Genomic DNA, 26009 nt, shown 5'->3' with positions numbered 1-26009 from the left:
AACCCTGTAATCCTGCAGGTTTTGCTATGGTCGTGTATGTTCATTTGATAAATCAATTTAGTTTAAGCAGATATCCTCTCACTTTTTTCCTTTTGAGTATTTTTTACCAAACACTCCATGATGTCATCAGTACACTGTTTTTGTATTGCAACAATAAAATCCACAAATATCTGCTTACTCATCCTGCATCTGCTCTTTGTGGTTTGACCTCTGGGTTTTTTAATTAACGTGGTTTGTCATAGATTTGTAACACAGAATATGAAGTTGTATATGTAAAGTCTATAGTGGCTACTTTGGTATTGGTGACATTCATTGCTTCGTGGTTACTGCAACGTTACCATGTTAGATGTTTCACAGTTTCTATGCTGCCTTGTCAGTACTGTGATGTCCTCATCAGATTAGACAATACGTTTGTTATTGATATTTTGCTGAACAGTCAAGTGTGAAATCTTGGTGAGTCGGCAACTAATTCCTAATGCAGCAGTCTGCTGGTGTATCATATTAGTGTGAATTATAGTGGTACACTACATGCCCAACATTATTCTGTGCTATGTTTTGTCATTTGGTGTAAGTGTTTTAATTTTGATTCTCCTTTTTATGGCCTAAAATATTCTGTATTTTCTTCAATGACGCTTTCAGGTGATTGTGGCTTTAAGTATATAAGTGGTTACTTGTGTCCTGCCATATCTTTAGGATTAGACTATGTATTGACTGTGCATCTTTGAATGTTCTGTTTATTACAGACTTATTTTTTTGGCAATGATGCTGCTTCATTGAAACAGACTGCTCTTTGACATCTGTGGATTTTTATTAAATTTTTATATGAAAAAGTATCATGAAGAGTTTGATTTGTTCATGATTGTGTGCTCCTGTGCGGGATGAGCAGGTGTAGGTTCTGTATTTAAGTTTGTTCCCTTTTCATAATGACGAGCTTCATTTGCTTAAATAAGAAAGGAAAAAAAAAAACGTCTGACATAGAAACAAGAGCAGGTCAAATATTCGAGGAGCTAAGCAGGATTCACTCATTCATATTTAAGGGCAATTTAATAGCATGTTCAAATATAGCAAACTGTGGTTGGGATAGTTTCGGGTGTTTGTATGCTGGAGGTTGTGCTAAAGATCCCCAGCCTGTGACATCTAAAAAGTTTTTACTTTGTTTTAAATGGTTGCTACACTTTTCAGTTTTCACAATACATTCTTTTTTAGTGCCTTGTCAATTTGGTACTCTATCACAGAATTATCTACTGTTTCTTAAAATTACAAATCAATTTATTGTTTGGCTTGTTTGGAGGGTAGCTCTTTTTTATAATCCAGTTTATTTAGATTTGTTAAGTGACTATTCTTAAAACACAAAACAATGCTTATTTTTAAAAATATCTCCCCAAAGAATCATGGATTCATGTTTTCTTTTGGATTCATATAATGGTTTTGTTTTCCTTCTATCGTCTTTGTCATTTTTTGTGCCAAACCGTATTTTACGAGGAACTGTCACGAGACTTGCTGTTTTCGGTTGGGTATAAGCATGCCATGAATGTGGTCAGCGATTAATTTTAAAAGCCTGTGTTTGGAAGACTATTGATAATGATAGTCAGGTAGTCTGCTGTTGTTCAGAACAAAATCCAGGTTTTTAGGAGCAGAGGTGGGGAATCATTGACTTCGACCAGCAAATTGTTAGGAGGTGAAGAACACTTTAAGAAGTTCCTAAAACTATTTGATATGCTGTACTTGGAGAAGCAACTAGTTAGATTTGGTAATTTTTTGTAAATGGTGGATGCTGTAGTAATTGAAAATCTTTAAATTTGCTATGTTACGTGTTTAATGAGATGTGAAAAGGACACACTATAATGTTGTGGGTTTCAATTTTTAATCATTGTGGCCATACTGCATGCAGTTTGTTCCATTTACATACAAAAGGCACTCCTTGTTTTTTCAGAGAATGTCAGGGGACTAGAACAATAATTCCATGAAAGCTAAGTCTCCAATGTTTCATATACAGTTATATGTTGAGGACATATTAGGTATGGTATATAAGTGAGACAACAGTCTTGAGTTGATGTTCTTAGCATGTAGAATTCACCAACTGATACTGTTCTCTCCTCTGCCACCCTGCAGGAAAGAAGAGTCTGTGACTGTGTATCCTGCAGACGTAGTTTTGTTTGAGGGCATCTTGATGTTCTACTCACAGGAAATTCGCGACCTCTTTCAGATGAAACTCTTTGTTGACACTGATGCAGACACCCGACTTTCAAGAAGAGGTACTTGGAAATCATGGCACAGATTTATTGGGAGGTAGAGATATGGTTAAAGATTGCCCCTTTAAATAGAATTTTCAACGAAATTCTACCTTGCATTCACCCGCTAAAGATCAAGACATTCAGGATGAAAAGCGCTATATAACATTTTTTGAGATACTATTATGCAGTTATTTATGCCTGGTTCAACTAAATGAAAACTAAAGATTTTGAATTTGTCAGTTGTTAAAACTTGAAATTGAGCAAGGATCTTTAAATTAACAGACACTTTTTCACTTTCAGATATAGATGAACTCTTCAAACATTCAAAATCCTTAAGTGTCTAAAGAAAAATGTTGGCTCATGAAGTTACTTTTATATTACTCAGCTGAAATGAGAACAACATGCTAAATTATTCTGACAAAGCAGTAAAGGCCTAAAGCACAAATTACAAATGTGACACAATTTTTTAAAAGTATTTAGGTTTTTGCCCTGATGTCTCAACTGTGATTGGTCACACAAAGTTAATATATTTAAGCTCACAGTAGTTAAATAGGAATGCACAAATTACTCAAACACCTTTAACTCATGGCCTGATGCTTTAGCAATAAATCAAAAATCGGAACATAAGGTTTATCACAGAAGCAAAATAAACTGAAGAAACCAGAAAAGATTTAAATAAGCATGATTTCCATTCACAGTGAGTTTGTGTTTTTAATAAATTTGTTCTTGATTTATTATATTTTATTTTTGTATTTTTGGTATTGATATTATTTTTAATCTGTGTTTACCCTTCTTTCAAGTTCTGAGAGACATCACTGAACGGGGCAGGGATCTGGAACAAGTCTTGGCTCAGTACATTACCTTTGTCAAGCCAGCTTTTGAAGAGTTCTGCTTGCCAGTGAGTATAGCTGCCCCAACCTGCTACTGGGGAAATCCCATTATTGTGCTTATTGCCTTTGCTTTCCTTGAAATAGCTTTTTTTTATATACAAGGGGAACCCAAAAATTGGGCCAATAGCACAGGAGTAGGGTGAAGTTATTGAATATGTCACTAGGTATCATATGCCTACAGTCTGGTTAATTAATCCACAGAATGAATGGCATTGTCCTGTTGTTGATTGTGTGCATTTTCATCCATCCATTTTCCAACCCGCTGAATCCGAACACAGGGTCACGGGGGTCTGCTGGAGCCAATCCCAGCCAACACAGGGCACAAGGCAAGAACCAATCCCGGGCAGGGTGCGAACCCACCGCAGGACACACTAGGGCCAATTTAGAATTGCCAATCCACCTAACCTGCATGTCTTTGGACTGTGGGAGGAAACCGGAGCGCCCGGATGAAACCCACGCAGACACGGGGAGAACATGCAAACTCCACGCAGGGAGGACCCGGGAAGCGAACCCAGGTCCCCAGGTCTTCCAACTGCGAGGCAGCAGCGCTACCCACTGCGCCACCGTGCCGCCTGTGTGCATTTTTGTGCCATTTATTTTATAGTAGTCGTACATATGACTTGGGCATTTTTTTTTCTTGTTCTGCAAGGCACTATGATGAACTTTCAAGAGACTGATGTTGAGAGATGTACAGTAGTACACCCAAAACTGAATTTTACACAATGACAACTCACCTGCACATACCACATTTAAGTCAAAGAGTTTTTCACCAAAAACTTTGTAGTTATTACTTCATGGGCGAACTATAGTGGGTCTAGGTGATCTACCACAAGAAGACGTATATAGTCCAGAACCAGCCTCTTAAAGGTCTTCGTGATTTGAGATGTGACACTGGTCTGTAGTCATTAGCTGAAGAGACACCTGCCTTCTTTGGAACAGGTAGAATGCAGGATCTTTTCTACTTTCTGGATCATCAGGGACATACTCAGTAAGTGACCAGGAATACTAGAAAGATTTTCAGCAAAGGTCTTAAGAACTCCAGGACTGACTCTAATCTGATCCGGTGGCTTTTCCTCTGTGTAGCTTCCTCAGTTGTCTCTTCACTTGGTCTTCTATGGTGGACAGCCCACACTGATGATTGGAGGTGTGCTTGTCATTAGGCATTGTAGATGAAGTGGTAGGAGTTGTTGATGTACTGGAGAGTGGATAAACTGGTCATTGGAAGAAAGTGACAGTGGGAGGGAAAATCTATTAAAAAATTGGTTCAGGGCATTAGCTCTGTCTCCGTTAACCTTCTAGCACCTGTGGTGTGGATTGCTCAAGTCCAGTAATTATGCCCTGTCCATTCCAAACATCTTCAATGTTAATCTGTGTAGGTTTGTTTACCATTTTAGCTTTATAAGCTTCACTCAGCTTTTTCTTTTGCATTTGCTGTCTGTCTTTCAGAGCCTTTTTGTCATCAGATTTGAATGCTTTCTTTTAGGAGACTTTTTAGCTCTTTAGTAATGCATAGCTTGTTGTTTGGTGCTGTAGTGTCTATACAAATGTAAATTTGGCCAAATTAACATAATTTTGGACAAAAATCTTTAAATGCCTATCAGACAGCCTTGGTGTTACAATCACTCCTAATCTATTAATAGCTGTATTTGGTGTACTCCCAGGTGGAGTTAAAGTGGTGAAGGATAAACAAGCTGTATTTGCCTTTATTTCTACTATTAGATCGTAGACTTAATCTTGCTCAACTAGAATAATTTCAACCCAACTCTGTTAAGTCAATGGGTAACTAATGTTATATACTATTTGAAATTGAAAAAAATCAAATTCTCTCTTAGTGGATTTGATCAAAACCTGGTAGGATCTAATCAATAATATTTGTGAATAAGCACTTGTATTGGGGAGAAAGACTCCTTTCCCTCTATACTACTCTCAAAAGTTTTACTCTGGTTGTTGGCCTTCCTCTCTTTCTCATGGGTGGGGGTTGAATTAAATTTAGTTTTGTTAAGTTTGACTTGATTTTATTGAATGGTACGTGCTTTAAATAAATTCAATAAAAGTTTAAAAAGTCTGTATCACTATGGTCCGTTGATACAGTGACTGAGAGTCCCTCGGTATCTTCCCCATGTAACTAGCACATCATTTCCCAGGGTTTCATTTGGAAGTAGTTATTCAGAGCTGTTTCAGCTCCAGGCTCCACTTTTGTACCATTCTGATGATAATAGGTTGCCGTCTAATAACAGGCTTGTAGCTGGGAATAAGATGAATCAGGTTGTGGTTATATCTGCCCAAAGGTGCCAGTAGTTTGCACTTAAAGGTATCTTTAACATTTAAATAGAGCAGGTTTAGCTTATTTTATCCTCATATGGAGCATGACACAAACTGAAGGAAGTTGCCATTGTTTCATCCAAAGTCACATGTTTGAAGTCACCACATATTATAACTACAGGGTCAGAATGAGTCATCGTTAAGTGACAGAGAAAATCATCTCTGCTGCCGAATCCCCATTTTGCAGGGGGATGTCTTCGCACAAACAGCTCTTGTGGTGCAGTGAAACTGAGCTGCATAGGCGTTTGCAACACACCCTGCTTTTATTTTCTTACATTTCTCTTACATTTCCCTTACATTCACAGGTGTTGCACGCTTAGGGTATCCTCCCGGTCCTTTTTTCCCTTGCAAGTTAGCAGCCCATTTGAAAGACAGTCAAGATGAACCCTCCACCTGGAGGTTTTGCGTTAAGTGCAGATCGTCAGTAAATTTAAAATCCATTTATCCGATTTCTTATGGCTACTATCAGTGACAAACCAGTTCTAATCTTAATCAAGACAAGTAATTATAATAAATTCAGAAACAGAGAGAACAGAGCTTCTGTAAAAACGCTGGCCCAAAATTTAAAACTTGATGATTGCTTTTGTCAACAACAGATTTGAAACTGGTAATGGTAATTCTTAATGTTAATAATAAGACTTGTTGCTATGTACGTTTTTGGCAAATGTAATTTAGGAGTACACTTATACTATTGTTATGAAGGAGCATTGTGCAAGGAACAAAACTACTTAATTTCTGAATAAAATGCTTGCAATTTTGCAGAAATGTTATATTTTAAAAGCACATAAAATAATCGCCAATCACAACCGATCAGCAAAATATGTTAGTTGTTCTAAGAAATTGATAAATGGATAAAAAAAAATGTTAGAACATCTACATGTGGTGTAACATTCAAGTGCATTCAGGGAACCTTGAATTTTGTGAAAAACTACTAGTGTTAAGGACAGGAAAAGGGAGAATTACCAGAGCCTACGAAAAAACTCGTAGATCCGTCCCATCTTAAATCGCTTCTTAAATCCGTTCGCACCTCTCTGCCATCGTCTTTTGTCTTCTAAATGTGCAGATAAAGACAAGCTGCAAACAGCTGACTATTCCATCCCCCCACCGACTTAGAACGTGCACGAACTTCTCCCAGCTCATGCCTTGATTGATTATCTGGGAGTGAAGTGGAGTTTTAGAGTGGAAATAATAGATAGTTATTTGGAACACACACATTTCATGTGTGTTCCGTTTCTGCAGTAATCTGTGTAAACACATTTTTAAAACAGAAACGTTTTTCATATTCTAGTAGTAAATGACAAAATGTAGGCATAAACTATATAATGTATGAAGCGTGAAGTCCAAATATCAAAGAAACACTTTCACGAAAGCTACAAATATAACAGAACAAGTGCGCTTTTATTCAAAAATATAACTGCAGAAAAAAAAAGCCGCCTTAGTGTGCAACATTGACACTCAGTTACTACGACAGCCCCGTGGCGCAACAGTATCAGTTGCTGACTGGGAATCAAAAGGTCACGAGTTCGATCCTGCACGACTCTCTTTTGAGAAGTGAACTACTCTTATTTTTACTATTTTAGAATAAAAGATACATTTGATTTCAGTCTGTAACAGCCGGTGTAATTTTATGATATTTGTAAAGGTTAACTTTGTTTTTTTTTTATTCACTTTTCATTCTCACAGTCACGTTCAGGATCCTTCCCTTCCCCATCTGACACTGCTGTTTTCACATAAAGATGCACTATAGCTCTGCAGTGTATCACGATACATATGACCGTGTGTTCCCCCCCCCCCCCCCCCCCCCCCCCCCCCCCCCCCCCCAATCTTGCCAGTCCCCACATGTTGCTGTATGCTGTTTCTTTTGTACTCCAGGACATGCAGAGGAAAGCATAGTAAAGAGCAGTAACTTCAGCACTATATGCAATCATCAGACACTCCCCATCGGACACTGCTGTTTTCACATAAAGACGCGCTATAGCTCACCCAAGGAGCGCCCTTCCTACATTTATGACATGTGTGCTTGTTGCAGTGTACACACCTCTCTGTGCTATGGTTCCTATTACACTGAACAAGCACCTGTAATTTGCAGCTCTCTTCATTATCTCAAAACAAATATATGTGAAGTTTTGAAGAAATCATTTTATGACGCGAATAGTACCAATCAGAAAAGTAATATAATATTATTTGAAAATGAACAGCGTCAGATTGGGTGTGATTTATACTGGCGCTGTTACTTAGAGTCAGATCAGAAGCTGAATAAGCTCCTGTTCTGACTCTAAGTAAAAACGCATGAATTAATCAACAGAAATAACCACGATCGACATTTTAAACTTAATGATTTACAGTGCTTACCAGTTTATACATTTTATGTCCATTTGAGGCTACAAATAAAAAAAAAAAACACTTCCTCCCCAGTGGGGAATCGAACTCGGGTCTCTATGGCGCAGCAGGGCTGCCGCGCTCTGAGTCAGTAAATCTCAGCATTATGCCACGGAAGGTGTTGTTACATCCTTGAACCTTTTGTGAAAGTGCTTATTTGATGTTTGGCTGTCAGGCTTCACACATTCTATAGTATATGCCTACATTTTGTAACATTTATTACTAAAATATGAAAAAGTTTCTGTTTTAACAATGTGTTTACACAGATTACTGTAGAAATGGAACACACATGAAATGCGTGTGTTCCAAATAACGATCTATTATTTCCACTCTAAAACTCCAGTTCAGTTACTCCCAGATAATCAAACAAGGCATGAACTGGGAAAACTTAATGAACGTTTTGCAATGGTGGGGGATGGAATAGCCGGCTTTTTGCTGCTCGTCTTAATCGGCACATTTAGAAGACAAAAGAGAGGTGAGAACGGTTTTAAGGTGGGCCGGATCTACGAGTTTTTTCGTAGACTCTGGTAATTATAGTGTTAATGTTGTTGTTGATATAATCTAAATACAAAGTCGATGTTTGTTCACTATATGCATAATAGCTTACAAAGTCATGCTTGGGGAGCTTCCTGTTCCACTCATTTTTATTTAAACTAAGTGTTTCTCCTTGCTTGCAATTTTTTTTCATCTACTGTTATAATGGTCATTTGCCTTACATAACACAACTTTAGGCAGCAAGAGGATTTGGTACAGCACAAGATGTTGTCATGATGTCTAGTTCTCACCTGTGCATGACACTCTTCTGCAGTTTTTGTATCTTCTACAGAGCATCTGTTTGGCCCTCAGGGTTGATTATTGGACACATAAGAGAGGGAAAATGTACAAGTTGAAGTAACTGATGTCAAGGTAATTGTGATACAATAAATGTATCGGTAGGTGAAGTTGCACAGAGCACCTCTCTGCTTCGATGTAAACAATTATGGAAATTCACATTTTTTTAAATGACAATGATAATTAGGTGCTTGGCATTTTATGTGACCACAACTTAAAAAAAAAAAAAAAAAAAGTCTAGTATTTTTCATACGCTGCTGACCTCTACTGATTGCTTTAAGGTAGAGAATTTAGATGATTTGCCAAGTGCTATTTAAATAAGAACAGCAACAATGGGTGCTTGGCATTTTGTGTAAACAAGAGATTTACTGGCTGTTTTAAGAAAGATATCAGTCCACTAGAAGCAGAATCATTTCATGCAGATAAAGAAATGGCTATTTTGCGGACAATAGGTGCTTTCCATTTTATACAATACAATACAATTTATTTTTTGTATAGCCCAAAATCACACAGGAAGTGCTGCAATGGGCTTTAACAGGCCCTGCCTCTTGACAGCCCCCCAGCCTTGACTCTCTAAGAAGACAAGGAAAAACTCCCAAAAAAAAAACCTTGTAGTGTAAAATTTGAAGAAACCTTGGGAAAGGCAGTTCAAAGAGAGACCCCTTTCCAGGTAGGTTGGGCGTGCAGTGGGTGTCAAAAGAAGGGGGTCAATACAATACAATACAATACACAGAACAGAACAAATCCTCAATACAGTATAAAAATAAAAATTTTAGAAGTACAGAGCAAAATTTAATAGTAGATGATATCACATAATAAGATTTGGATATGTTTAGAGTCCTGGAGACCTCATCCATCAAGCTGCCTCTCCCATTTGGCCATTCCACGGCTGAAACAGTGCTGGGCCAGCCAATCCGATGAAAGGACCCCTCTTTCCCACGATTCTTGCGATCCTCCATCAGGGATGCCTTTAACTTAGGCAGGTAAAACAACTTGGCAGGTGGGCCATGGCACCAAGTGCCTCATTTGAGTACCGAGAAGAGAAACAGAATAGGTGAAGGTTAGAATCCAATTCTAACTATCATGTTACTTATGTTTTAGTGCTAATGACTAACAACAGAGATGCAGTATGTACAGTTAATCAGCAGCTCTCGTCAGGATATGCTAAACTGAAGTAGTGAGTCTTCAGCCGGGATTTAAAAGCTGAGACCAAAGGGGCATCTCTAATAGTAGCAGGCAGACCATTCCACAGTTTAGGGGCCCTGTAACTAAAAGATCGACATCCCACTGTTATTTTATTAATCCTTGGAATCATAAGCAGACCGGCATCTTGAGATCTTAATGTGCGCTCAGGTTTGTAAGTCATGATAATTACAGACAAGTAAGCTGGACCTTGGCCATTTAATGCTTTACATGTTAAAAGGAGGATTTTGAAATCTGCCCTAAACTTAACCGGGAGCCAGTATAAGGATTTAAGAGCTGGAGTTATCTGTTCATATTTTCTTGTTCTTGCAATAATTTTTGCAGCAGCATTAACTGGAAGCTATATAAAGAACAGTTTGAACATTCCGTGAACACCGCATTGCAGTAGTCAATCCTACTAGAAAGAAATGCATTATTTAATTTCTGAGAATCCCGCTTATTTAGAAAACACCTTGGTTTCCCAAAGTTTTTAAGATAGAAGAAACCTGCTTTAGACAATTTTGTAATGTGCACTTTAAATGATATGCTAGAGTCAAAGATAACTCCGAGATTGTGGACCGATTCAGTAACTGAGTTAAATGAAGACTAAATATTGTTACAATCAGCATCATTCCCTCCAATAAGTAACATCTCTGTTTTATCAGTGTTTAAAGACAAGTAGTTCTCATCCATCCACTTCTTTAATTCACTAACGCAACTAATTAAAGACAACATCGGAGAGTCTTCAGCACAAATTTTCAATCTCCTTCGTGTATGACTTTTATGTTTGAGAAATTTGAACAATAATTAGTCACAGACCTCCCACATCTCTATAGCAGCACAGAAATCTTTGCATTATTTGAGTTGGAAATAGCTCTCTATGAAATCAATTTAAGCCACATGATGTAAGGTATTTAAAAAAATTACATTACTAGTATACAGCATGCTATGATTCAAATATGTGTTATTTTTTAAATTGGCTCACAAAATGCGTTTACATGCAGTTTAATAACCCAGCTATTCACAGAAAGCCAGCTTCTAAAATAACATGTACAGTCATATGAAAAAGTTTGGGATCCCCTTTTAATTCTTTGGATTTTTGTTTATCATTGTCTGAGCTTTCAAAGTAGCAACTTCCTTTTAATATATGACATGCCTTATGGAAACAGTAGTATTTCAGCAGTGACATTAAGTTTATTGGATTAACAGAAAATATGCAATATGCATCATAACAAAATTAGACAGGTGTATAAATTTGGGCACCCCAACAGAGATATGACATCAATACTTAGTTGAGCCTCCTTTTGCAAATCTAACAGCCTCTAGACACCTCCTATAGCCTCTGATGAGTGTCTGATTCTGGATGGAGGCATTCTTGACCGTTCTTCATACAAAATCTCTCCAGTTCAGTTAAATTTGATGGCTGCTGAGCATGGACTGCCTGCTTCAAATCATCCCATAGATTTTCGATGATATTCAAATCAGGGGACTGTGACGGCCATTCCAGAACATTGCACTTCTCCCTCTGCATGCATGCCTTTGTAGATTTCCAACTGTGTTTTGGGTCATTGACTTCTTGGAAAATACAATCCCTGCGTAACTTCAACTTTGTGACTGATGCTTGAACATTATCCTGAAGAATTTGTTGATGCTGGGTAGAATTCATCTGACCCTCGACGTTAACAAGGGCCCCAGTCCCTGAACTAGCCACACAGCCCCACAGCATGATGGAACCTCCACCCAAATTTGACAGTATGTAGCAGTTGTTTTTCTTGGAATGTGGTGTTCTTCTTCCGCCATGCAAAGTGCTTTTTGTTATGACCAAATAACTCAATTTTTGTCTCATCAGTCCAAAGCACTTTGTTCCAAAATGAATTTAGCTTGTCTAAATGAGCATTTGCATACAACAAGCGACTCTGTTTGTGGCGTGAGTGCAGAAAGAGCTTCTTTCTCATCACCCTGCCATACAGATGTTCTTTGTACAAATTGCACTGAATTGTAGAACGATGTACATCTTCAGCAAGATGTTCTTGCAAATCTTTGGAAGTGATCTGTGGGTTGTCTATAGCCATTCTCACAATCCTGCACATATGCCGCTCCTGTATTTTTCTTGGCCTGCCAGACCTCCTGGGTTTAACAGCATCTGTGCCTGTTGCTGTCCATTTCCTGATTCCATTCCTTATAGTTGAAACTGACAGTTTAAACCTCTGAGATGGCTTTTTGTAGCCTTCCCCTAAAACATGAGACTGAACAAGCTTTGTTTTCAGATCTTTTGAGAGTTGCTTTGAGGATCCCATGCTGTCACTCTTCAGAGGAGAGTCAAAGGGAAGGAAGCACAACTTGCAATTGACCACCTTAAATACCTTTATATCTCATGATTGGACACACCTGTCTGTGAAGTTCAAGTATTAACGAGCTAATCCAACCAATTTGGTGTTGTAAGTAATCAGCATTAAGGAGTTACATGCATTCAAATCAGCAAAATTACAAGTGGGCCCACATTTGTACACAGCCAGTTTTTCACATTTGATTTAATTTCATACAACTAAATACTGCTTCACTAAAAATCTTTGTTCGGAAAACACCCCAGTACTCAGATGTTCCTAGGAAATGAAAGACATACCACTGTTATCTTTTTTTGTTGAAAGGAGAGTCAATTATTATGCAGACTGAGAGGGGTTCCCAAACTTTTTCATATTACTATAAATCCTTATGCTGGTTAGAGAAACTGAGATATTGGTCTCTGAGAAACCAGGTTAACACACACAGATTTCTTTATGAATGACCTGGTTATTTGGCCACATAAAACCTTAACCAGGTTAAAGTTAAGGATCTTGTAGTCTGTGCCTGTCCCTTGCATGTTCGATTCACACATGCTTCCAAGCAGCCATGGGTAGAAAACAATGACTACATCCACAAAGATCAATCTCCTGAGGCAAATACTTGGTTGATTGCATTATTCTTTTTCCTGGCTGAAATCATTTGCCTCAGTATACATAAATTGGTAAATTTGTGTGTTGATGAGCTAAACATACAGTGCTAAACTCTGCAGCACAACCTTTGGACCAGTAGGGTAATATGTTAAAAGCAGCATAAGTAATCTGATTATTTTTCAAGTAATGAGTAACCTAATACAGTACATATCCTACTGAAGTAAAAATACTTTTGGCTGTGTTGTTATCCCAACAGCACTGGGTGTAAAGCAAGAAGCAAATGTACCGGTAAACCAGCCCTTTGAAGGGCTCATTGGCATAGCCAAGCAGAAGAGTGTGCTGCATGCAGTCTGGTAACAAACATTTTAGTAAACTGACAGTTTAGTTTTCATTCAACTATTTGCTATAGATATGTGGAAACAGTACAATTGGGTGACGCAGTGGCCAGTATCCATACTCTCAAATCATAGGTTCAGGTTGGTGATGTTAAAAAGGGGATATATGTGATTTACTGTACAGCACCAGAAGGACTAAATGTTATTATCAAACACAAGAAAAAATTATCCAGTTTTGCTGTGTTTCTAGATAGATACTTTATTAATCCCAAGGGGAAATTCACATACTCCAGCAGCAGCACACTGATACAAAAAACAATATTAAATTAAAGAGTAATAAAAATGCAGGTAAAAACAGACAATAGCTCCATGCCTACAATAGAGCCTGCTTTCCTCATCAGTTTGTCCAGGCGTGAGGCGTCCTTCTTCTTAATGCTGCCCTCCCCAGCACACCACCGCGTAGAAGAGGGCGCTCGCCACAAACCGTCTGATAGAACATCTGCAGCATCTTATTGCAGATGTTGAAGGACAACAGTCTTCTAAGGAAGTATAGCCGGCTCTGTCCTCTCTTGCACAGAGAATCAGTATTGGCAGTCCAGTCCAATTTATCATCCAGCTGCACTCCCAGGTATTTATAGGACTGTACCCTCTGCACACAGTCACCTCTGATAATCACGGGGTCCAAGAGGGGCCTGGGCCTCCTAAAATCCACCACCAGCTCCTTGGTTTTGCTGGTGTTCAGGTGTAGGTGGTTTGAGTTTTACCATTTAACAAAGTCCTTGATTAGGTTCCTATACTCCTCCTCCTGCTCACTCCTGATGCAGCCCACGATAGTAGTGTCGTCAGCGAACTTTTGCACGTAGCAGGACTCCAAGTTGCATTGGAAGTCCGATTTATATAGGCTGAAGAGGACCGGAGAAAGTACAGTCCCCTGCGGCGCTCCTTTGTTGCTGACCACAATGTCAGACCTGCAGTTCCCGAGACGCACATACTGAGGTCTGTTTGTAAGATAGTCCATGATCCATGCCACTAGGTATGAATCTACTCCAGTACATCTCTGTCAGCTTGTCCCTAAGGAGCAGAGGTTGGATGGTGTTGAAGGCGCTAGAGAAGTCTAGAAACATATTTCTAATCAGTTTTTTGAAGGTTCATATGCTGGCTTAGAATTTAATAAAAAATGCCAGCCAGTCAAATTAGATAGATAGATAGATAGATAGATAGATACTTTATTAATCCCAATGGGAAATTGGCAGTTTTTCATCCAAAAGAAGAAAAAGTAATAAATTGTTTGTGTTACATTTTATCCTAAGTAACTGTATAACATATTTTATTATTTTTTTAGTAAGTAATGAGCAATGTAACTGTTACTTTTAAAAGTAACACTCCTCCCACTACTTGGGAGATACCGACTCAGTGCTTTGTTTTCGCATTTATGGTAGTCGATGAGGATGTTTGACTTTTTTTTTTTGCTCAGTTTAATGATATTGACATTTTACCAAGGGAGAACTCCATATGTGCATTGTCACATTTAAATGCGAGATATTAGGAAGTTAGGTCACTTTTGGGAAAAATATATAATTAAACTGTGATAACAAACTCTTTGGCGAAGTAACTAGGAAAAAATAGCTTTCAAGCAAGTCTCTGAGCACACATGAATGTTATGCCCTGTGGACATTTTGTTCTTTTATTTATGCCCCTGCAGAATATGTCTATGTCAGTGTTGCCACTGGTTCATTTTAAAGCTGAATTTGTTATATGCATGTGCTTTTGAGCTGACTTATACATACAAAGTGACATCAAAGGTAATGTGGAGAAGGTCATACTTCTCTGGTGCACATTGAGGCTACAAAGATAATGTTCTAAACTAAAAGCTGGATAGATGTCATAACTGAATTGATTAAACAATTGTTAGTTTATGGGACTCCCTCAGACATTGTCAACAGTTTTGTTAATCTTTTTTGTTCTTCCAGGTTTTTTCCTGTATTTGCCCTCAGTATCCAAAACACTTGAAGGCCCACTGGCATGTTCACTTTTATATGAATTGTGAGCCTTTACGTGGTCTCATGTGAAAAGACTACATCTGCTAAATTGACGCTATGATTTGTGTCTTAACAACGATGCTGCTTATTACAAAGGTTGATGCTGAATGCCATTAAAAGAATGCATACTTCATATATCTTTGAATGAACTTTGAACAGTCTACATGCAAATGCAAAAAAAGATGTTTTGCAGAACATGTAAAGCTCCAAACATTATATGTTTAAAAAAAAACGGAAAAAAAAAACCCATCTTGACGGCCCATGACAGTTATGTGAGGAGGTGATCTTTCCCCCTAAAATTTCAATAGGTAATCAGGCGGAGCATTTTTGTTAGTAGCTACAGCTAGACCCTTCCTCATCATTATGTTGTAGATCCACCACACATTTTCAGAAAACCAGTAAAGCCTTGGTTGTAATTTGTCAGCGATTGCCTTGCTCATCTTTTGTCTTCATGCAACAGCACAAGAAGAAAACATGCTCACTCCACATTATTGTTTGTTTTTTTTTTTTTTTTAAATCAACACAAATTACCACAAATTAAGTAAAAAGAATATTCTGTTGCTTTAGAATTTGAATCAAACTTTAGTATTACTATATCTTTTTGGATCAATTTGCTTTGCACCTGTTATTGTACTTTTATTATAGGGCCATTAAGGTTATCTACTTTAGATGTTTATTTAAAATCACTCAATTTTAGTAGTGTATTTTATTATTTTGGATGGATTAATGTTTGATGTTAGCACTTTATATTTTTTAAAATAAACACATTATTTAAAATGACTTTTTTTTTGTAAGAAAAGGACAGATTGTTTTTGTGCATTGAGTTATTTATGGTTATCTGCAATTTCATAGTGCTGTGAAAAAGTATTTACCCCTTCTTAATATCCTGTTTTTGCTAATTTTCCATAAATGGATGGCCACAGACCTTTTGACAAAATTTGTCATTTGAGAAATCGAACCTGAGTGAACACACAATAGTTTTTAAATCATTACCTTCTTTATTCAAGGAACAAGGTTGTCCAACAAAAGTGAAAAAAAAAAATACTTGCTGCTATTGTTCGGTCTCCCAGATGAGTTACAAGCTATTAGGTAAGATTTAGCCAGGATCACTATTTTTTGCCTGGTTAGCTTAACATATCTATTGGAATCAATATTAAATCATTTTGAGACCACAAAAAATTAAATTGAATTGAAAGATTCCAGCCCTATCAGATATGACAGACAGCAACAGTGAAAGGCTGAAAATATTTGTGAAAATGGGGGCCATGTCATATACGGATATGTCAGAATGCAGAGTGAAACACCATCCATGTCCGCTTGCTTATAGTTTATTTAATGGTCCTGGCCAAGTTGTGTTCACTATGTTGCAACTTAAACTTTGATTCATACATTTAGGGAATGCTGTGGGTTATAATTTTGGTTAACAGGAAAACAAAGCTGAGTAAAATTTATTCTACTCATCATCTGAAAGTGTTATGAATGTGACTTTGAGTCTGCCACGCATCATTGGTGCCTTCACTTAGTGTTCTTTTTGCTTTATGTTCCTGAAGGTGATATTTGTAATTCCTCTGTTTTATAGTGTGTTTTTCGCCACTAATGCCTAACATTCACGGACATGCTAGTGTGTAATTAGCCTACTTAACACTGCTCCTTTTGAAGCCACATTTGAATCCCAAACTGGACATAATTATGATGGTTGGAGTCAGTCTAAAGAAGTCAGGAGTGAATAAATGTGAAGATGCATCTCCCTTCACAACAGTTTGGTTTTATATGTACCCTTACCAGCTTTCTGCAGGACAGTATAGTACAGGGGTGGCAAACTCCACTCCTGGAGTGCTGCAGTGGCTTCAGGTTTTCATTCTGACCATCTTCTTCATTAGTTTTGGCTGCTAATTAACTTCTTTTGCCTTAATTTTAATTAACTTGATTCAGCCAATTTTCTTTAATTAGCTGCCAAACAATAATGAGACACAAAACAAGGTGCCACATGACCAGCTCACCTATGCCCATCACACAATATCTGAAAATAAAGAAAGGTGAAGGTCTCAGTAAGGTTGATCTCTCAGGTCCCCAAAACATTTTGACAATGTTCTTAGAAAAAACAGAAAATCAACAGTTATGGAAATGTGTGCTGTGTCAGAATGAGAGCAGCAACAAGCCATAGAATTAAATAACGAGTTTAATAAACAGCAAGAATTGGCTTCTCATTAAGAAACTGGTTGGAGTGATTTTAGTTGGAGTTTGAAGCCCCAATTTAGCTGGTCAGCTGTTGACTTGTTTCACATTTGATTTCTGTTTGGCTGTCATTTAATGAAGAAAATAATTCAGAGGACTGAATCCTTAAAAACAGGGCTATTAAAATGAAGGGAAAAAGAAGTTAATTAGCAGTGACAACTGGTCACTGAATTAGGACAAGGGTTAGAATGAAAACCTGCAGCCACTGCGGCCCTCCAGGACTGGAGTTTGCCACCCCTGGTATAGATTCTCCCAGAGATGTCCTGCTAAATATAATTAAATGTGCCCTGTTAGTCCTCAGTATTAGAAATAAATATTAGAGAAATGGTATGTACCTACATTCTTTCAGGTGCACATGAAGGGGTTTAGGACAACGTCAGTGGCCACAGGATAATGCATCTTTGGAGGATTTTGGTCAGTGTTGTGAGTGCCTCTTCTTGAAGGGCCCCCGGGAGTTGTTTTGGCCACCGTCTGTCCATTGCTTTCAGAGTTGCTTGCTTGTTGTTGCTGGTTTGCAAGCGATAAGACAGGGAGGTGCTGTAAAGTTTTAAGACCTGCACATTTTTTGAGGATTTGTTGGCAGCTGAGGAGCTGCATTTCATCGGGCATAGGAAGCAGTGAACAGGAGTCGGGAGGTGTATGTGAGCGCAAACTTGCACCATCTCGAGAGCGGGTGAGCACGTGCATGCAGTTTGGCTCACTTGTGTTGTATGTGAATAGCTGATGGTGGGAGAACTTTATAAAAGTCTGTCAGAATGAAGATGGGGGAGAGAGTAAAAAGCTGAGCTAATTGGATATTAAGGATTACCTATGAATGTGAGCAGGTTTTTGCTGGGGCAGAGTGGCTGGAATTCTGTTGTGACAGAAAGCTTCTCTAACCACTGAGCCTTAATGTGAAGGATTGCAAAACACAACCTAAACCAGGATTAAAAGAAAGATTGTTAGTGATTAAATGTGCTGACAGGTGATGTGACCAGATAGGACAAAAATTTGGGTGGGTGGAATTTTCACGATTGTTTATTTATTTTGAGTTATTGTGCATTTTTAACAGCTTTTTTTCACATTTTCAGAAAGTGTACTTTTTGGGACAGCTTTTGTCTATTTATTGCATGATGAATTTCACCTTGTTTTCAAATTGCACCTCTGTGTCTGTCTTCCCTTACTGTGCCACTGGCCTCAGTCCCTCTGTCAAGGACCTGAAGGCTTCACAATAATTTTATAAACTTTTTGGGTTTCTCTCCCTTCTGCTGCATGCTCGTAAAGAAGTATATACTGTTATTTATAAACCGAAGTATATTTTTCAAGAGTTTAGTGTCTAACCAGAATGGAGTTTTTGGCTTTCTTATGTCCATTACAAGCATTGCTAATTTTGTGATTTGTTTCTTTTACCATATGTCAAATGTAGGCTACTTTATGTACTTGTTCTCAATGTGCCATACACAGTACATTTTTCATGAACTTTTTTTGCCTCCCTGTGTTGTTTCAAGATTTCCATCCACTCTGAATGTTTTTTTTTTTTTGTTTTGTTAAGGCAATGTTAACATATATTGCCATAGTGGACCTCATAGAAGTAATTGTTTAAAACTTGTGGTAAGTTGACAAGTATTTAATACAGTGAAACTTATTTCACAGTTATAATTAAAATGTAGGATACTAACAAACCTATCTTTTCATCCAGTAAGAAACTTTTTAAATCAAGAAATTTTGGTGGATGAGAACAAAAATACAGACTGCTGTTATTGCTGCTGAATACGTGCTAGTAGGAGATGTTTTAATTTATTCATTCCAGTACCTCACTCTTCTCATTCCAGACAAAGAAGTACGCAGATGTGATCATCCCTCGTGGAGCAGATAACCTTGGTAAGAATTCAGTTATAGGATAACCACCAATGCTCCTTTTCGGTATTGACAAGTTGAGGAGGTGGAGCCCAAAGGTTTAATGGGCTCATCTGTATGTGGTGAGACACAAAAATAACCAGAATGGGCTTGGGGCTTTCCTGGAAAACCGTCTGGGGGTCGGCCGAACATGAATCATAGAACTATATCCCCTCAAACCGCCAACAGGCTGGGTATATCCTGTATATATCCTAGTCAGTATTTGCACAACAATCGCTACACAAGTTCCCGCTATAATGTCGGGTGAAAAAATCGAACAGCGAATCAACATCAAATTTCTTGCGAAGTTGAAAAAAATGGCCACGGAAACTGAAGCAAAATGATAAAAATAGTGTACGGTGATAACAGTTTGTTTTGCGCACAAGTTTTTGAGTGGCACAGACGTTCCTAGGAAGGACAAGAAAATGTGGAAGACGTTCAACACCCAGGTAGAGGGGGGGGGGGGGGGTGGGGGGGGGGTGGGTTTTGAATATGGGTGCTTCACCAAGACAACAATCTCGCAAACAATGCTTTTTCCGTAAAGCAGTTTTTTACTGACAAAAACATTCCTGTCCTCAATCATCCTCCCAGTTTGCCCGATTTAGCTCCGTGTGATTTTTACTTGTTCCCAAAAATCAAGTGACCTGAAGGGAACACATTTTTCTTCAATGGATGAAGTGAAGACAGAAACGGCAAGCCTGTTGAAAAACCTCAATCAAGATGACTTCCAGCATTGTTTCAATGTAAGATACGTCTGGAGCGGTGTAGAGATCGGGTCGGGAGGGGGACTATATAGAAGGTGACAATGTTTAGAATGCTGTAATTCATCAGTAAATTTTTTTTTTTTTTTACCAATCCGGTTATTTTTGTGTCTCACCTCGTATACTCTTTTAGATAGATAGATAGATAGATAGATAGATAGATAGATAGATAGATAGATAGATACTTTATTAATCCCGATTTTTGATTATGGTTATTCATATAGTCTTACACAATTTAGTAATATTAATTTTTGGTTCAATGTCATTAAAGCATTAAAATTTAATTAATTAATTTCTTGTATAAAATCATCATTACAAGTTGGCAGAGCTGTATTGTTACTGTAAGACAGTTGAAATTCAGTACTTATCGTCTGATTTGTTTTGCCATTCCTTTTGTGTGGATTACAGCAAACAATATTATCTCATATGAGAACATGTTTGTGGAAAAGAGAAATGTGCATTGCGTTTAAATTATATAATGCTGGAGTCTGTGAAGATCTAATGCTAGTCTAGAGTAGGCGTTTATTATAAGTGAAATTAATTTGCTTGATTTACATAGATTGCTCTGCCAAAGACTTTCAGTTGGAGAGGCAGTGTGTTATTGAGATTGTAGGCATCTGTGCATTATAAAATTAAATCTAAATTCAAGCTCCTACAATGCTTTACTCTTGAGTATGGAAGAAGCTTATTATTATAGGATTTATTTATCTAAGCAAAATTACATGTTTATTTGCTCAAGGATCCTTGACGTTTAATGCTGCCTTCAGTGATAAATTTAGAAATGAAGGTGACAAAGAAGACTATTTTATAAAGGTTGTGGGCAGGCCCACTGCCATTATATTTGTGTGCATATTAATCCAACAATATGCATTGATAATTGAGAAAAATTGCTTTCAAATTAATGGATTAAAAAACTCCATTATCTGGCAGCATTCTTAGATTGGTAGAATGTGTGTGCATATTGTGTTTAAAGTAAATTCATGCCAAATACAATTTTAACAATTATCAGTGAGTGGTGTTTTTTAGCGGACACCATTCTATAAAATATTTGTGTATTATTATTAATAGCTGACATCCTGAAACAGTTTATTGGTTCATAACATTTTCCAGAAATGGGTAGATTATGGTTAAATCTGTCTGTTTTCTGCAGAGTTTACCTTGTAATTTCTATTATTCCTGAATCAAATATTTTAAGAAATCAATTATAAAATATGAGCAAAATTATAAGTAAAACATAATGGAAGCTTTTCTTTAAATACATCCATGAAACAATTCTGGCAACTTTAAAATTACAAATTGCTCATGAAACCATAGAGAAGGATCACTAGCTGTCAGTCACGTGTCACTAAAAGGCGTAATCTAAGATTTTGGTGTCTATAACAACTCACTGTGAGTTTGGTATACCTGCTTTCAATTGTATGAAATACCTCTTGATCAGTATGGGGACTGATTAGCAAAGTGAAACATTATCAGATTCAGCATTTGAAAAATGCCCCAAAATTTCACACAAAAAGATGCCAGCAGTGCTGGAAACAGCTAAAGGTTTAGATTGGGAACAACAGTATTAGATCTGTGCTTGTCAATTTTTGAGCAAATAAACACAAGTGAAATTTAGGCAAGGTTTAACTCGTAAATGCCTGCCTCTGATTGCCTTAAATGTGTTAGGTGGCGAAGTGTGCTTTGAATTCTAAATACAAAACTGGGAAAAAAAAACACTCCTGCACTTTGTAACATAACATTCCCAGTAATTCAGTTTAGGATTTTGTGTGCCAGAGATTGTACTAGGAGAACTGGGTGCAAAGCAGAAAACTGTCCAGGTCTGGTGCCAGTTTATTACTTGGAACACATAAGCTCACATGCCATTTAGAATTGGCAGACAACCTAACACAAAAAAACTGGAGACACAAGAAAAATGTGTAAACTCTATGTGGAAGCAACCGGGCTTAGGTTTCAAACCCAGGACACTGGATCCATAACATAGCAGTGCTACCTGTTGTGATTGGTTTGAAGGGTGCCTACTGCAACCAAGTCCCTTCTTTCCACAAAATGCTAAAGCAGCAGATTGTTGAGATTCTGTACTGTAGTTGGTGTTCTTGTAAACACATTCACTTTCTGTTTGAATCTTGTTACTTTTTTCATTCATATCGCTCATACTTAAGTTTTACATGGACAGTTTATCAATTTCCTGCTTGAGAGGGTCAGTGAATCAGTTTCTTAAACGTTGTGTTGAGCTCTTATTTAATTTATGACATGTTTGAGTTACAGTAACTGCAATAGCTATAAATTCACAAATATCTAAAATATTTTATTTTAATTAAACAAAAAATTATAGATACATAAGAAATGTTTAAAACCTTTTTGGGGGAAAAAAAAAGAGTTTACCTATTAAGTGTTGCTCCATGTGAGTCTCCCTTTTGCAGAGAAATGCTGTTCCTCAAGTCACCCTGTGGGCCACATCTGTCTCTCTGCTTGTAAGCAAACTTCACCACCTTTGAAGTCACTTAACATTTGACATTCGGGAAATGTAACCAAGTTTATTTTATTTAAGCATCAAGACATGTTCCTTGAGAATGATAGGACCTTCATTTTGAGTGGCACATTTACATGGAGTACCCTTTTCTCTTAAAGTGAGACTTACTCTTTGACCTTGAGTATTGTGCATTAGAATTTCTGAGAATTTATTAAGTGTGCAACTTTTTCTGTAGTGTAACTCCCAGTGTTAGACCACTGCTCATCAAATCAGTCTCTCTCATGTAATAGTGCTTTTCTCTAAACTGATGTGCTTTGCATTTGAGCAGTCTACCAGGGAAATGCAGGGTATATTTCTTTCTTAAATTAATAATAATTTATTATAACAACAACATAGAACATTTTCATACAAATAATGTAGCTCAAAGTGCTTTACATGATGAAGAAAGAGGAAAAAAAGACAGGTTAGTATGCAGCTTCTCTCTGAATTGTAAAGCATTGCACATACAAATGCAGTCCTTGCAGTGCCCTCAAAAAGTATTCACCCCCTTAGAAGTTTTCACATTTTATAGCTGTACATCATTGAACCACAGATGGTTTAATTTGGCTTTTTTGATACTGATCAACTGAAAAATACTTCTTTAATGTCTAAATGTAAACAGATTTCTGAAAAGTTGTCAGCATTAATTACAAATATAAAACACAAAACAGCTGACTGCATAATTAGTCACTGCCTTTTGACACCCCTGGTGCAGATAATTCGTTTTAGAAGACACATACAGTAACTTGTTCAATGGAGTTCACCTGCTTGGTGTATCAGTTGATTGTAGTATAAATACACCTTCATGTGGAAGAGCCAATTTGTGGTGGGTCAGCATGGTGGGCTAAACTACACAATGAAGACAAAAGAACACACCAAGCAACTCTATGAGAAGCACAAGTCAGGGAATGAAAAAATATACCCAAGTCACTAAATATTACTTTTAGTCCAGTTAAATAAATTATATAAAAAATAGAGTATGGCACAGCTCTAAATGTACTTAAGGAAGGCATTCTACAGAAGCTGAGTGACTGTGAGATGACTAGTGAGGGAGGTCACCAAGAGACCTCTAACAACTCTGAATGAGTTACAAGCTACCAGTGGCTTACATAGGAAAGATTGCAGACATCATCTGTACCCAGGTGTTTCAACAGTTGCAATGTTACATCGAAGAATGATAGAGAAAAAAGTAACCACAGGACATCTTGGCTAGAGTTTTCCAGAAGGCACATGGGAGAATCTGAAGTCAGCTGGAAGAATGATATGTGGTCTGAAGAGACCAAATTTGACCTTTTTGGCCATCAAACCAAATGCCATGATTGCACAACGTACATTATCTGAAACTTACCATCCCCAAGGCGAAATGTGGTGGCAAAGTCATGCTGTGGAGATGCTTCACTGCAGCAGACCTTTGAAGGCATGTGAGGGGAAAATGAATGTAACAAAATATGGGAAAATCATGAAAAAGACCCTGATGCAGTATGTATGAATTTTGTGACTTAAAAAGAGATGTGTTTTTCATCAAGACAATCACCATAAGAATAAAGCCAGACCTATGGATGAATAGCTTGACAACAACAAAGTGAATATCCTGCAGTGGCCAAGTCATAGTCCAGATCTCAATCCAAGGAGAATTTGTTGCAGAACATGAAAAACAATCTTCTTCTTTCTTCTTCTTCTTTTGGCTGCTCCCGTTAGAGGTTGCCACAGCGGATCATCTTCTTCCATATCTTTCTGTTCTCTGCATCTTGCTCTGTTACACCCATCACCTGCATGTCCTCTCTTACCACATCCATAAACCATTGCTTAAGTCACGGGTGTCAAACTCCGGTTCTGGAGGGCCCCAGTGGCTGCAGGTTTTCATTCTAACCATCTTCTTAATTAGTGACCAGTTTTTGCTGCTAATTAACATCTTTTGCTTTAATTTTAATTAACTTGACTCAGGCCCCTTTGTTTTTTTTTCGTTAATTAGCAGCCAAATAATAGTGAGACACAAAACAAGCTGCTCACCTGTACCCATCACACAATATCTGAAAATAAAGAAAGGTGAAGGCCTTACTAAGACTGATCTCTCAGGTCACCAAAAAATTGTGATGGTGTTCTTAGTAAAAACAGAAAAATCAGCAGTTTTGGAAATGTCTGCTGTGGCAGAATGAGAGCAGCAACAAGGCACGGAATTAAATAACGACTTTAATTAACAGCAAGAATTGGTTTCTCATTAAAAGATTGGTTGTAATGAAATTGCAATGGAGTTTGAAGCCCCAATTTAGTTGGTCATCTGTCAGCTCATTTCAGTCTCATTTCTGTTTGGCTGTCATTTAATGAAGAAAAGAATCAATTCAGAGCACTGAATCCTTATAAACAGGGCTATTAAAATGAAGGGAAAAGGAGTTAATTAGGAGTGAAAATGGGTCACTGATTAGGAAAAGGGTTAGAATGAAAACCTGCAGCCACTGCGACCCAACATGCCTGGAGTTTGACACCCCTGTCTTAGGCCTTCCTCTTTTCCTCTTCCCTGGCAGCTCTATCCTTAGCATCCTTCTCCCAATATACCTAACATTTCTTCTCTGCACATGTCCAAACCAACGTAATCTCACCTCTCTGACTTTGTCTTCCAACCGTCCAACTTGAGCTGACCCTCTAATGTACTAATTTCTAATCCTATCCATCCTTGTCACACCCAGTGCAAATCTCAACATCTTTAACTCTGCCTCCTCCAGCTCAGTCTCCTGCTTTCTGGTCAGTGTCACCGTCTCCAACCCATATAACATAGCTGGTCTCACTACTGTCTTATAGACCTTCCTTTTCACTCTTGCTGATACCCGTCTGTCACAAATTACTCCTGACACTCTTCTCCACCCATTCCACCCTGCCTGCACTCTCTTCTTCACCTCTCTTCCACAATCCCAATTACTCTGTACTGTTGATCCCAAGTATTTAAACTCATCCACCTTCGCCAACTCTACTCCCTGCATCCTCACCATTCCACTGACCTCCCTCTCATTTACACACATGTATTCTGTCTTGTTCCTACTGACCTTCATTCCTCTCCTCTCTAGAGCATATCTCCACCTCTCCAGGGTCTCCTCAACCTGCTCCCTGCTATCGCTACAGATCAGTGTCATCAGCAAACATCATAGTCCACGGGGACTCCTGTCTAATCTTGTCTGTCAACCTGTCCATCACCATTGCAAATAAGAAAGGGCTCAGAGCCGATCTCTGATGTAATCCCACCTCCAACTTGAATGCATCACTCCTACCGCAGACCTCACCACTGTCACTCTTACACTTCACTCGTACATATTGTAGTAATTCTTACATACTTACCTGCCACTCACAACTTCCTCATACAATACCACAGCTCCTCTTGAGGCACCCTGTCATATGCTTTCTCCAGGTCCACAAAGACGCAGTGCAACTCCTTTCTGGCCTTCTCTAAACTTCTCCATCAACATCCTCAGAGCAAACATTGCATCTGTGGTGC

The 26009-nt window shown here is 38.0% G+C and overlaps 1 protein-coding gene across 1 annotated transcript in view; it reads left to right on the top strand.

Moving 5' to 3' along the window:
- uck2a (uridine-cytidine kinase 2a) overlaps positions 1-26009 on the top strand; it is a 114661-nt gene that overhangs the window by 82569 nt on the left and 6083 nt on the right. Inside the window, exons 5-7 of the mRNA XM_028810877.2 lie at positions 2113-2255; positions 3035-3132; positions 19192-19240. Of these exons, the coding sequence (XP_028666710.1) occupies positions 2113-2255; positions 3035-3132; positions 19192-19240 (290 nt within the window). The remainder of the gene's footprint in view (positions 1-2112; positions 2256-3034; positions 3133-19191; positions 19241-26009) is intronic.

Source organism: Erpetoichthys calabaricus, chromosome 10, assembly GCF_900747795.2.
Source record: "Erpetoichthys calabaricus chromosome 10, fErpCal1.3, whole genome shotgun sequence".
NCBI classification, from domain to species: domain Eukaryota; kingdom Metazoa; phylum Chordata; class Cladistia; order Polypteriformes; family Polypteridae; genus Erpetoichthys; species Erpetoichthys calabaricus.
The sequence above is the reverse complement of the archived record's forward strand: the minus strand, read 5'-3'. Positions and strand labels throughout refer to the sequence as shown.